Raw genomic sequence first — 14,985 nt, 5'->3', positions numbered from 1 at the left:
GCCAATTCTTACAGTTAAAAACGCTCTAAAGCTATAAACACTTGATTTTGTAGATATTAAACCAGATGTGAAGTCATTGTGTAAATGATCCAAATGTCTTCGGTCTCACCAAATCACCAGACAGTCTAACCAGGAGATGGTTTCAGACGTGTTTTACAAATCCCACAAATTCATTGAACCAGAAAACTAACAGGAAGAAGAGGAAGAAGAAAAAAGGGCACCAGATTTCCACAAAAATGTCACCAGCTTTGGAAATGGTGAAGGTCATGCAGAATTAACCCTCTGACAGATTATATAAGCAGCAGAGCATGAGGAGTGATTGGTTACATTATTCAAAAATTAAGGCTCAATATATATTTGTGGATGTTTTTTTATATTTTTATACATTGTGTATCTGATAGACTAGTTATTTCAACTATTAAGATCTAAGGAAATACTGTACTTAAACGTGCAACTAGGGCTGGGGATCGATTCAAATATCAAGAATCGATTCGATTCCGATTCTTAAGATTCAGAATCGATTATCAAGATCCGATTCGATTCCGATATTGATTTGGGTTAGTATTATTAAAACTGTTTTTTGAGCTGTTGCATGAATTATATGACTGTAGTTATGCAAAATATGAATACTAGTATTATATTGAGATTAAACAGCAAGTATTGCAGCTAATGATGCTGTAAGGACCAATCAGCTCCCAGAATGCTGATAGAACTGCTTTCAGAAACATCATGTGGGTCAGAATTACCAAACAGATCCAGGGAGGAAACAGAGACGGATGAAATCGGTTTTATTTTTTCCCACATTCCGTTTTTTTTTGTTCCATTTTCTGTTTTAATTTTTGAGCATTTGGTTTTTAGCATTTTTTGCAAATGTAAACCCAAGACAGTATATAAAGTAATGAAATATAGACAATTTATGCAATTATAACCTAACACTTTAATGTTTTCATACCTTTAAAACATATTTAAAGGCAAAAACATGGCACAAGTTATTCTCGTGTTCAACAAAACATTCCTTTTTTGGGGATAAACAAAAAAAATAACCAAAAGTTGTAATGTAATGATGAAAAAAAACATAAATAAATAAATAAATTTAAAAAAAAAAATCGATCTTTAGACATATGAATCGATTTTTAGGAATTAATATGAGAATCAACCCCTTTCAGGTCAGGTGCTTCTGCAACCAGATTCATTCATGGTTTTCCTCTTCTGGGATGTTTTGTATAATGTAAAAGCTTTAGCTTGGGAATGATTACAAATACCTTTATGATTGATTAAACCATGCTCAGAAAAAGCTGTTTGCATTTCCCTATCCAGTGCAGATTCTCCTGGGAGGAGCTGCTGGCCTCTGACACAACAAGCTGCAAAAGTAATCCAAATTCTGCCACTTTGCTCCAAATCAAAGCTGCACCGGGGGGTGCAAACAGACAAACGCAGGACTGACAGGCCCGTCCAGGTATCACTTTGCGAATCAAAAACGCTCGTCTGCTCTCCTCCTCTCCTCCTCTCTCATCTGCACAACCAGATGGAAATAGCCGACTTTGGCTCTGCTACAATTTTACTCGCCTCTCTTTGCCCCCTCCTCCCCTCTCAATTCAAAGCTTTGTTGGGGGGGGGGTGAAGTTATTACATGTGACACTCTGGAGAGAAAAAGGGGGGAAAAGAATTGCATTACTCTACAAAGAAGAAGGGCATGAGAGCAGGATGAGATGTATGTCCCGCTGCGTAATAACAGAGGAATTATTTAAAATAGAAGCAGCAGTGGCAGAGGAATATTTCTGAATCTATATTTAGATTGGGAGCGAAGCGTCTCACCCTCACCGGCTCGGTTTGTGCGGGACTCGCAGTGGAGACATGCAAATTCATCAGGGTGGAGATCAGTCTAGTGTGCAGCGCGGCGTCATGCGGAGAGATGCCATTTTCACATGATCGCGCCCAAGACATTATATTAACAAAGCAAGATCAGCCACGTTCACAGTAGGGATGGGCGGTATGGAGTAAAAAATGTATCACCATAATTTCTGGCATTTATCCCCATAACGATAAAAAATGACGATAAAAAAAATACCAATTCAACTCCACTTTGTAACTATTAATCTATCTCACTCTCAGATCCGCCATGTTTGTTACACAAAAACATCATAAATGGGAATTTATCTTTCTCTTTCTTTCTTTCTTTCTTTTCTTTTCTTTCTTTCTTTCTTTCTTTCTTTCTTTCTTTCTTTCTTTCTTTCTTTCTTTCTTTCTTTCTTTCTTTCTTTCTTTTCTTTCTTTCTTCTTTCTTTCTTTCTTTCTTTCTTTCTTTCAGGCCCATTTATTTCTTTCTTTCTTTCTTTCTTTCTGGCTCATTTCTTTCTTTCTTTCTTCCTTCCTTCCTTCCTTCCTTCCTTCCTTCCTTCCTTCCTTCCTTCCTTCCTTCCTTCCTTCCTTCCTTCCTTCCCGTACGTAACGCAGAACCATAAATTCGACTTTACACAAAAACGTCATCAACGGCAGGCCCATTTCTTTCTTTCTTTCTTTCTTTCTTTCTTTCTTTCTTTCTTTCTTTTCTTTCTTTCTTTCTTTCTTTCTTTCTTTCTTTATTTCTTTCTTTCAGGCCCATTTCTTTCTTTCTTTCTTCTTTCTTTCTTTCCTTTCTTTCTTTCTTTCAGGCCCATTTCTTTCTTTCTTTCTTTCTTTCTTCTTTCTTTCTTTCTTTCTTTCTTTCTTTCTGGCTCCTTCCTTCCTTCCTTCCTTCCTTCCTTCCTTCCTTCCTTCCTTCCTTCCTTCCTTCCTTCCTTCCTTCCTTCCTTCCTTCCTTCCTTCCTTCCTTCCTTCCTTCCTTCACGTACGTTGTGCGTGGATTTAACACAGAACCATAAATCAGCTTTTACACAAAAAACATCATCGACGGGAATTTATCGTTTTTTACCGTGAGATGATAAATTCTTACCGTGGGGAATTTTTTTGGCGGTTTATCGTGAACGGTAAAATATCGCCCATTCCTAGTTCACAGAGGCCAGGGAGAAAAGAAACTCAAACCGAACTGCATTTACTCCACGGAGCTGAAATATCTACAAAGTAAAGTACAACCTTTTCACAAGCCTTCTATTTTTGCTGCCATCACACACCAACCAGACAAAGAGGCTGATGTCTGATGTTCCTTCATTCACCAAGAAAAAGCCCGGCGCTCGGCCCGGCTTTCATTCTGCAAATTTCAAACATTATTACTTTCTACGACCTTGTCGAGGCAAACTGCAGCGAATAGCCGACTCTAAATCAGCCTGTTTTAATTACGTTTATTTCGTAATGCTCGGCCGGGCACAAAGCCGGCGTGATTGCGACTAAACTGTAATTTTCTAATTCCCCAAGCACCAAAGAGAAAGATATGACGGCGGTTTCAGGTAAATCGATGGTGTTGAGCGTGCCGAGCAGAGTCTAATCATCTGCAACAATAATGAGGTGCTGGAGGAGTTGGAGAAAATGCCACTGATCAACGGGGATTGATTTTCACTGATGTAATGTGGATTGTATTAATCTGCTTCTTTGCACTTCATATACATACAGCCTGCAGTTACTAAAGTCTTAATTTACCAACATCTACCGTGTGTAAACTGGTTAGCTGTTCAGATTTTCAAGGTACGGTGACATCACACATTCAGAGTGAAAAAAATACCCATTTCTCTCATCTTTATCTCCATTGACGTCACATTAAGCTACATTTGAAAGTTTCAGCCAACTCGTGTTAAGAAGACTTCAAACACTTTCACAAAGTTTGGGATTTGTCATCGAGAATTCAGTCTGAACGGAAAAAGTAACTCAGATTTCTCCCTGTGGTCGTATCATAAGTGTGTAGCACAAAGTTGTAACACAGAGTAATAAAGAGACCCCCCCTCAGAGTGAGGGATCTGGCTGACTCCCCCCTCTTAACACCTGCTGCTATTAACAGAAGTCTAAAGAGATGTTTGAAATGAGCTGATATACTGTGTTCTTTAATAGCAACAATTACAAGAATACCATTCTGCATTCAGGACTTTATAACACCTTCACATTATAGAATGTGCCTGACTAAGACTAGAAATTATCTAAAAAATTGTTTGCGCAATAATAAATACACTGATACTGTACTTTTTTTAACCCTTTTTTTAATGTGGTGTAACTTCTTTTATAGATAGGTTTCCATTAGCAGAGGTCAAGGGTCAAACCTAGATACTGACCTCCACCTTGGTCCTTTTAGACTATCGGTGCGTCTGAAATGCCATACTAAACAGTATAAAAAGTATACTTAAGTTCGGCACACTTTTGAGTAATATCAGTAGTGTGCATTAATTTGGACGTACTATTGAGAGCGCACACCGTCACTTCCTGCCGTTGGGAGGAAGTGACGTGTCACAGCAGCAGCAGCTGTTACCATGGTAACAGCAGCAGTAGCAGCTCCGCTCCGCTATTTCCTGTTTATCCTGGCCCAAACAAGATGACATTATATAATATTATTATATACGAATATTATAATATTAATATTATATAATACAATTTTTATACTTAATATTATACTTGTGACTTATACGTATCTGCGCAGCACTTAGCAACCAAACACAGCTGCATTGCATTGTGGGAAGTTTTTGTTTAGCTAGTGTCCATCAATCCACATTAATAAATTTCTCCGGAATGAGTATGGATAGTATATACTATTGAGTACGTACTAATGTTTCGGACGCACTAAAACATATCACATACTGTACTGTTTTTGCTACTCATTAGGGTGGAAGTATGCAATTTCGGACGCAGCCAGTGTCTCGATTACCGGATTGGCCCGAATATAAGACGGTGTTTTTTACATTGAAATAAAAAAAGTGGGGGTCGTCTTACATTCGGGGTATAGACGTTATACCCATTCACAACGCTAGAGAACTTAACTCCCAGGCCAAAGCCAACCCCTGTCACGAAGAAGAAAAATAAAAAATAGTATAAGAAAGAAAAGAGAAGAAAATAAGAGAAGAGATAACAGAAAATGGAGAAACGTAGCGACAATCTGGAGAAAAGAGGGTGGAAGTTCGGCAGGTAAACCGGCAGCTGAGGAGAAGTTATGATGCAAACTTCAAGATAATGATTTCAAATAGTCAAAATAACATGCTTTTTCTCTCGAATATATTGTTATAATCATTTGTTTCAGATGTACTGTAATTATTTTCTATATATAAATTGAATTTGGTGTTCAAAAAGTCTTCCTTCAAACTTGAGTCTTGAAAAAGAGGGGTCGTCTTATAATCGGGGTCGTCTTATACTCAGGACAATACGGTATTGTTATGGACCCCGTACTGACTTAGCAAAGTAGCGCTCCACATCACCCGGTGGTGGTAGTGCACAACATTTTGCTGTTTGCTCACCAAGAATAAGTAAAGAAAAATAATAACAAAAATTAGAGGACTAGAAAATAAACTATAACAACAAGCAATGTCATCTCCTGCACACATATATCCAATCAGCAAGTCAACACCACGACCACGCTGGAGTACCTGACTCCCAGCAGGAATTCTTACTGGTAATGAAGACATACGTCAACAGCCGAGGTTCAGTAAAACTCCCCAGGGCCGCTGCATTGTAACTTTTTCCACTTAGGAAACTTCATGTCCCAACCATCTAATAATCAAATGCAACATCTTGCAAAGCAGAAAGTAGGACGTGTTTGGGCTTACGGGGAAGTAGAGAAGCAGCGCTCCACACAGGATGGCCTCCAGCAGGACGAGGCCCGAGGCTCTGATGCTCTGCAGAAACAGAAAGATGCAACGGTTATTAAACGTCTCACCTCCTTTTACGCATTTGACCTGTTGTGACAGCACATACATATATCTGAGCATTAGTAACCTTTTTAATTAAATTTATGATTTATTGCCAATAAAAAGTCCAACATTTAGTTTGGCTTTAGTTTGCCAAAACCTTGAGAGAATATTTGAGGAGAAAAATACCCTCCATTATATTCTTGACTTTACGTCCATTAAAGAAAAGCAATGAGGACTCAGCTGCATCATAACTCTCTGCAGGTTTGTCTCTATGACAGATCCCAATCCCAATAGCGAGCAACTCCAAGCACTTTAATAGTTGCCCTTTTACATTTTCTTGTTCCTGTAAAGCAAATTTAATATTTCCAGAAAGGTTCAGGTTTCTGCTAAACATACACATAAGTCAGGGGTCGGCAACCCAAAATGTTGAAAGAGCCATATTGGACCAAAAACACAAAAAACAAATGTGTCTGGAGCCGCAAAAAATGAAAAGTCTTGTATAAGCCTTAGAATGAAGGCAACACATGCTGCATATTAGTTATAACTGGGGGAATTATTATGCACTTTGAGAAAAAAGTCGAAATGTCGAGAAAAAAGTCGAAATGTCAAGATTAATGTTGAAGTAAAATCTCGAGGAAAAAGTTGAAATGTCGAGAAAAAAGTTGAAATGTCGAGAAAAAAGTCGAAATGTCGAGATTAATGTTGAAGTAAAATCTCGAGAAAAAAGGTCAAACATTTTTGAAAAAGCTCCAGGGAGCCACTAGGGCGGCGCTAAAGAGCCACGGGTTGCTGACCCCTGACATAAGTAAATGCTGAAAAAAAGATTAGTAAATAGTTTAACATTTTTAACTTCCCCAAAAACATAAAATGTGTTTGCAGGCAAAACCTTTTAAAATGTTGTGACAGGGGAATGTTTACCTCTGCATTGCATCACCTCTTATTTTATCTTTACTCTTAGACTAATTCAGTATTTTGGAAAACAACATTTTTTTCCCCCCAATAAGTGTATATGATTTCATCATGTACCAAAGACTTTTCAGTGATTCTGGTTTAAGACCCAGCGGTCTGCTGTTGTAGGAGGTTGGGCCTTGTCTTGGTGAAATAAGCAAGACCTTCCCTGCAGAATATCATTCCGCTTCTACTTGTGCTGACAAAGATGTGCAGATTATTCATGCCAAGTGCATTAATAAACCTCAATCTCATTTCAGAGCAACTGAAATATGCAAATATGCAATGCTACCTCTGACCACACAGGGACAGGACTTCAGAAATGGTTCAGTGGCTGAATTTCTAATTTACCATATTTTCTGGACTATAAGCCGCACCTGTATATTAGCCGCATCCGCTCTATTTAAAAAAAAAAAGATATGCAAGCCGCAGATATTTATGTTGTTAGATTAGATATTTACTACATGTACAGAAGGATTTTGAACTGTAAATGATGTACATGTTTGTACCTAAATAGATTCTTTCCTAACAGTGTCCTTTAACACGGCAGCAACTTTGCTGATTAAAACTGGACAGAACCAAGAGAAAATAACCGGTATTTATTTATCTATCTATTTATCTGTTTGAAATCTGCTTCTACCTACTTCTATCTGCTAAAGAAGAAGTAGCGTATTCTTTTTTGCATTTATTTTGTCTTAGTTTTTATTCTAATTCCGGTTAGAGCGCCCCGAGCGGTGGAAGAAAAATCCACAGAATAGACGCACCTTTGTATAAGACGCACGGTTCAAAACCTATGAAAAAAGTAGCGGCTTATAGTCCAGAAAATACGGTATTTAGCAAAAACAATCAAAAGCTTGTTTTTAAGACATTCTAGGCTTGTTTAAAAAAGGTATTAGATGCCATAATAGGTCCCCTTTAAAGACAATAATGACTGAAGACGCCTCTCTTCATCAGGGCTGGGAACAATGCATCAGAGATTTCAAAAAATAATTTCAAATTTTTATTTCCTCACATGGAGGTAACTTAAATTTGTCAGTGCAGTAATTAATCGTAATAAAGCAGCACACAGGGACCTTTTCAGTTGGTAGTTCTGGGGGAACCCTTGTGGATGTGGAGGTTAAACTGCTTCTATGGCTCATTTCTCTGTGACGTAGCACAAAGCCATCGTTGTAAGAGATGACGGGGAGGCCTGTGTAAAGTTGCTCCGGCTGTCAGTGGGGATGGGAGACCTTGGGAGCTGATAAAATATTCCCTCAAATGAAAATAAACCTGATAAAACAATATGGAGCACATCATTTTACACTGAGAATGATGAGTCATAGTTGGATAACATCTCAGATAGTTAAGTTCACTCATAAGACCAGGCCATGCATTGTAAATGACAAAAAATCCCCCGGGAGCGACAGCTCGGTCCAGCAGCGGTTCCTCTGACACATAAAGGGATCGTCCCTGGTCCCAGGTCGGCCTCACGCAGGAGTCTCACTCATGTACATGTACATGGGTTATGAATGTGCAGGGGTTCAAAAGCGGCGTCTTATCTGGGTCTGGACTCCCGGTTGGGCCAAACCATTAAATCAAACATAAATGGGAAATTCACCTGGGACTGATATGAAACTAGTGAACAATCCCACAGTGGGACACATTCCTCCTCTCATTTATGTCTCAGACGGGCCCACATAGAAATGTTGGATGTAGGGATGGGCGGTATGGACTAAAACATTTATCACGATCATTTCTGGCATTTATCCCGATAACGATAAAAAAAATACCAATACAAGAAGTGTCATCAACGGGAATATTTCTTTCTTTCTTTCAGGCTCATTTCTTTCTTTCTCTTTCTTTCCTTCTTTCAGGCTCATTTCTTTCTTTCTTTCTTTCCTTCTTTCAGGCTCATTTCTTTCTTTCTTTCTTTCTTTCTTTCTTTCTTTCAGGCTAATTTCTTTCTTTCTTTCTTTCTTTCTTTCTTTCTTTCTTTCTTTCTTTCTTTCTTTCCTTCTTTCCTTCTTTCTTTCTTTCTTTCTTTCAGGCTAATTTCTTTCCTTCTTTCTTTCTTTCTTTCTTTCTTTCTTTCTTTCAGGCTAATTTCTTTCCTTCTTTCTTTCTTTCTTTCTTTCTTTCTTTCCTTCTTTCTTTCTTTCTTTCTTTCCTTCTTTCTTTCAGGCTCCTTTCTTTCTTTCTTTCTTTCTTTCTTTCAGGCTAATTTCTTTCTTTCCTTCTTTCTTTCTTTCTTTCAGGCTAATTTCTTTCTTTCCTTCTTTCTTTCTTTCTTTCTTTCTTTCTTTCTTTCTTTCTTTCAGGCTAATTTCTTTCCTTCTTTCTTTCTTTCTTTCTTTCTTTCTTTCTTTCTTTCAGGCTAATTTCTTTCTTTCTTTCTTTCTTTCTTTCTTTCTTTCTTTCTTTCTTTCTTTCTTTCTTTCTTTCCTTCTTTCTTTCTTTCTTTCTTTCCTTCTTTCTTTCTTTCTTTCTTTCTTTCTTTCTTTCAGGCTAATTTCTTTCCTTCTTTCTTTCTTTCTTTCTTTCTTTCCTTCTTTCTTTCTTTCTTTCTTTCTTTCAGGCTAATTTCTTTCTTTCCTTCTTTCTTTCTTTCTTTCAGGCTAATTTCTTTCTTTCCTTCTTTCTTTCTTTCTTTCTTTCAGGCTAATTTCTTTCTTTCTTTCAGGCTAATTTCTTTCCTTCTTTCTTTCTTTCTTTCTTTCTTTCTTTCAGGCTCCTTTCCTTCCTTCCTTCCTTCCTTCCTTCCTTCCTTCCTTCCTTCCTTCCTTCCTTCCTTCCTTCCTTCCTTCCTTCCTTCCTTCCTTCCTTCCTTCCTTCCTTCCTTCCTTCCTTCCTTCCTTCCTTCCTTCCTTCCTTCCTTCCTTCCTTCCTTCCTTCCTTCCTTCACGTACGTTGTGCGTGGATTTAACGCAAAACCATAAATCAGCTTTACACAAAAACGTCATCAATGGGAATTTATCATTTTTACCGTGAGATGACAAATTCTTATCATGAGGAATTTTTTTGACGGTTTATTGTGAACGGTAAAATATCTGCCATTCCTAGTTGGATGTAAAGCATATTTAATGTTCAAGGAGCCTACTGTACATCAAACCATTGGAAAGAAGAAGCAATGCTGGGGGGGCTGTTTCATCCACATAAACAAGCCGGCACAGCTTAGTTCTGTCTGACCGAGCCGCCAGACTTCTGTCTTCTGGGCTGATGAGTCCACGTTTAAAATGCCAAAAACGGCGTTTGAGCACAGGGACCGCACAGCGAGGTGTCAAGCACAGCGGCGTGATGGCTGGGCTTGGTTTTGCAGTCACTGAGTCGACCAGCTGTCAACGCATCTGCATCCAAACATGTTTTAGATTCAGATGTGACTCCTGGCTGGAATCAGAATGTGGAGGAAGAAAATCTCAGACTTTGACTTTGACCAAAAGAGTTTCAGCTTTGAATATAATACATTTGGGCGATGTTTAAAAACAAATATTGGTCTAGAACAGGGGTCTGCAACCCAAAATGTTGAAAGAGCCATATTGGACCAAAAAGACAAAAAACAAATATGTCTGGAGCCGCAAAAAATGAAGTCTTGTATAAACCTTAGAATGAAGACAAATGGCGAAAGGAGAAATGTCGTGATTAATGTTGAAGTACAATCTCGAGAAAAAAGTCTAAATGTTGAGAAAAAAGTCTAAATGTTGAGAAAAAAGTCTAAATGTTGAGAAAAAAGTCGAAATGTCGAGAAAAAAGTCGAAATGTCGAGATAAATGTTGAAGTACAATCTCGAGAAAAAAGTCGAAATCGAGAAAAAAGTCGAAATGTCGAGAAAAAAGTCGAAATGTCGAGAAAAAAGTCGAAATGTTGAGAAAATGTCAAGATTAATGTTGAAGTACAATCTTGAGAAAAAAGTCGAAATGTTGATAAAAAAAGTTGAAATGTCGAGAAAAAAGTCAAAATTTCGAGAAAAAGGTTGAAATGTCGAGATTAAAAAGGAAAGGAAAAAGGAAGAAAAAAGAAAAAAAAGAAAAAAAGAAGAAAAAAGAAAATTAGAAAAAAGAAAGAAAGGGTTAAAAAGAAAAAAAAGGAAAAAAGAAGAAGAAAAAAATGAAAAAAAGGAGAAAAAAAGAGGAGAAAAAAGGTCAAACATTTTTGAAAAAGCTCCAGGAGCCACTAGGGCGGCGCTAAAGAGCCGCATGCGGCTCTAGAGCCGCGGGTTGCCGACCCCCGGTCTAGAAAGATTTGCAAAACATTATTTACATTAAAGAAGGGGTCATTTTTCTAAATGACACCAGTCGGTAACCCAGACAAGTCAACCCTGACACGTGGTTGTACTCAAACTGGTTTAAATTGCTTGAAAATCTGTTGTTAGTTAGCTTTTACACAGTTTCTCCCAGTCTTTTCTTTTCTTGTTTGATTTTTTCGGCGAAAAGAGGACCGTACTGCTCCATGTTCAAACACGTCTAAAAAAGCAGGGTTTAACAATCAGCTGAGAAGCTTTCTCTCTATCGTTCCTTTACCAAAGTACACTAAAAGCTCCTCCCTCTAGGCTTTTTTTTTGTAGTTTGTTTTTGTTGTGGCCAAATCCACCATTTCAGCCATTTTCCGTGCACCTCTTGTGCAAGATATTTGGCAACATATCGTCCTCTAATTGACAAGATGCTTTAGGGAGCTTTCAGGGAGCAGAAGTCAGCTGTGCCACCCATTTAAAAATACACACAAAAGAAAACAGAGGCCCTCTCTCTGTTCGCCAGAGGAGTGATCTTTATCTGGCCTAATGCAGAATAAAAACAGCAAAGTGGAACCCGGATGAGCTCATATTCTGCAGGACAATCAACAGTTTTGAGAGGAGCTTTGAGATTAAGCTCCCAAAATTTAGCTTTAAGATTAAAACGGGTTGCTAGAGTCTTGAAATTATGCAAAAACCTTTCTGTATGAACGAGCGGGATCTCTCACTTTGGTTTCCACTCACTCCGACTCTTTGTGGAAACTGAGCCCAGTCGTTCTGAGACTCAGCACGAGGCTTTCGCTGACGTGACGATATACGACACAGACTGTACATCCACCGACTCCACACTGTCCACCGTCTCCTCTCGACTCATGTCTCCCTGCATCGTTAGTGTCACAACTACAGACATTGCAGCAGCCTAAATACACTCCACATAGAAGTTATAGATAGTTGGTTAAATAATAATTAGCCATTTAAGTTGTCAAAGTAACAGAAGTTTACAATCATTCATTTATTAAACAGGATTGAGAACCTTACATGCAGCATTTAAAGCAGCACGGTGTAACTTTCAGCTTTTGTTGAGTTTGGCGGCTCCTTTGGACAAAAGCGGTAGTGCTTTACCAGAAAGAACACTACATTTCCCATGAGCACCAGCGCGTACTGCCGGAAAGATCCTGTCCCGTGCATTTGTTTTGATAGTGAATGAAATAAAACGGGACAGACTTTCAAAACTACTTTTCTTTTACCGTTTTAAATGATATCACACGCAAACAGATATGAGCCATCTGCTCCCCTTTTCATTAATTATTCATTATTATCCGTCAATAAAATTAACATTTTTAAAAATGTTTATTTATGTTCAAATGTAAAAATTATATACAAGATCTTCCTTCTTCTTTTCATAATTTCTTTTGTGTTAATTCCGATATTCATTCTTATGCCACAAGGCTCAAAGATGATTTTAATTTACCGTTTTGTAGAACATGGAAACATCAATCTTCCCCCACTTGTGGAATTCACTCAATAAATCTCTTAAACCATCACCATCTTTGCCAATATTCAAAAAACATTTAAAGAACTTTCTTATTGTTTCATCTTTGTAATGTTCATTATTTGATCTGAGTTACATTTTCTTGTGTTTTTTTGTTTTTTTTACTCTCCCTTGTGTAGCTTTGTTTTGTTTTTTATTCATATATGGAAAGGATTCTATATAAGCCACCAGGCTTCTTCCTTTCCTTGCATGTTATTTCATTGTTTTTCATTTTTTGTTCATATTTGTCTTATATTGCTAAATAAATAAACTAAACTAAAACTAAACTTTTCAGCAGCTGTTTGCAGGATGGATAGCGAAGAGGTAATGTATCTATTTTTGGCTAAACAAAACAATATGAAGATGTTGAAAATCACTAAGTTCAACTTGGTTTTATTAGTCCTGTTTTAGCAAGATAATGCGCCCTAAACTACAAACGCTCTGGTTTTGTTCTACTGCACCTTTTTCCTGTCACCTTTTTTAGAGGGACTTCGTCATAAATTAGTAGTCCAACATACTTACTGACAAAATAAAAAAATACTTTATAACCTGTGAATAACTGAATGTTTTGCAGATCAGCCCTGCACAATTTTACAGTTCTCAGGAAAAATACTACAATTGTTATATACAGTTTCTTTGCATTGCATTCTTTTCTCTAGTGCTGTAATTTTATTCAATTGTATGATTATTTTCTAAAGCTTCCTCATTGCCAATTACACAATCTTATGATCACTATTATTATTCTGTGTCTGTTGTTGATATTGTCAGTAATTTTAGAATTAGTTACATATTGCTGCTTTAAGTTCATGTGACAGTAAATTTAATATTTTATTTTGACATGTACAGTGTATGAACTTCGTTAATGTTAAGTTGTTGGATTTGATTTGTTGCTTAGCAACGGTGTCATGACCTTTTGCTCCGGTGTGGGAGGAGCTCCGTCCCTCTGGGTCCCAGAGTTGAAAGGAAAGAGAGAGTGAAGCCGCTTTTTCATCTCTCTCTTTATCTTCACTCTGTTTTGTAGTTTTGTGGGTTTATAATTCCTTCGATATACAAACAGACGTTTTTATTTTGTGCATTTTTTAAGGTAACAGCTGAAAAATATTGAACGTTCCTGTGGATTCCTTTCGGATAGGAATTGTTAAAGCTGCCGGCTTCACTCATATGGCAAATGTCGTGGCCTCAAAGGAACAAGAAAGTCATGCAACTTGTTTTACTATGACCAGGGCTGCACATAAGTGGGCCGCCAGAGCGCATGCGCCGTCAAAATCCACAGTGCGCTGTCAATCTTGTGCCGCGAAGCGCTTTTGCGTACCAACAGCTGGGGCTCATATTTTTGGTTGTGGCCAGACCAGAATACTAATATTTAAAAATCTATTGGGAGAGCTTTTCCCCAGAACTGCCACTCAAAGTTGCTACTGGCCAATCACAGCGCGTCCTTACTCCCCCTGCATGCTCGTGGCGGCGGTGGGTTGGGCAGGAAGAGAGGTAAGGATCAGCTTTACTGAACAAACCCCGACACGTCTCGTCAGAATGTCCAAGAAGCAAGCGCCATTAAGTAATTATTTTGGCGTTCCACCACCACCAACTACAAAGAGACGCCAAACTGAACCACTACCCGAATCGAACAGAAAACGTGTGTTCGCCAAGAAGTGGCTGCATGATGTTACGCGGCGATGCGCACCGTACGTTCGCGCTCCCGCGTATTCTACCCCGTAAGCTCTGCGTTGGTGCAACGCGGAACCATAAATCAGCCAGCGTCCATCACTGCGTGCAGCAGTTCCTGCACCAGCAAGACGCTGCTCTCTGATTATGGCTCAAAGTTTATGAAAACCCCAAATAAAAAATAAATTAGAGAATATTTTATGAAATCAATAAACAATTCCATCATCAAAATTATAACAAATAAAGGTTCAACATATCTTGCTTTGCATGTAATAAGACTAGGTAATATATTAGTTTCACCTTTTACGTTGAATTATTGAAATAGATTAACTTTTACACCATATTCTAAAATAATTGTATGCAGTTTAGAAGTTTTGGGGCTTTTTTTTGGCTCCTGCGCTGCTGAAATCGGGGCGTCCTTTATTTCTATTTCTGAAAGTTGGCAACCCTAGGTGCAAAATATGCCGTGAGCATCCCAATCTGGCCGATAAAAACTGTAACTTTTATACTGACTCTACAGACTAACACGCACCATAATTTGTTAATTCATCTTTATAAGTGAATAAATATCGTTTTGCCTATAACTTATTCCTGCATCCCTCTTTTATCGATCCGGCGAGACGGGTCACCGCGTTTTTGGAGCCCCAAGTCACATATCCAGGGGCTCCTCTGAGCACCAGACCAAAATAATTATGTGCAACCCTGACTATGACATTATTCGTTTAGTTAAAATTTGGTAATGTAAACAAAGCCCAGACTGCAAGGAAGGTGTACTGGGAGTTGAAGTGAGCTGCACATAAGTGAACGTTTCAAAACATCAGCCAGGACTGCAGCTCAAGGTGGATCCACAAGCTGCTGGAGGTTTCAGTATTGTTCACATGATT

The 14,985-nt window shown here is 38.2% G+C and overlaps 1 protein-coding gene across 1 annotated transcript in view; it reads right to left on the bottom strand.

The window, feature by feature from the left end:
- gpr158a (G protein-coupled receptor 158a) overlaps positions 1 to 14,985 on the bottom strand; it is a 144,946-nt gene that overhangs the window by 58,010 nt on the left and 71,951 nt on the right. Inside the window, exon 5 of the mRNA XM_061713771.1 lies at positions 5,676 to 5,744. Within this exon, the coding sequence (XP_061569755.1) occupies positions 5,676 to 5,744 (69 nt within the window). The remainder of the gene's footprint in view (positions 1 to 5,675; positions 5,745 to 14,985) is intronic.

This window comes from Cololabis saira, chromosome 22 (assembly GCF_033807715.1).
Source record: "Cololabis saira isolate AMF1-May2022 chromosome 22, fColSai1.1, whole genome shotgun sequence".
Lineage (NCBI taxonomy): Eukaryota > Metazoa > Chordata > Actinopteri > Beloniformes > Belonidae > Cololabis > Cololabis saira.
The sequence above is the reverse complement of the archived record's forward strand: the minus strand, read 5'-3'. Positions and strand labels throughout refer to the sequence as shown.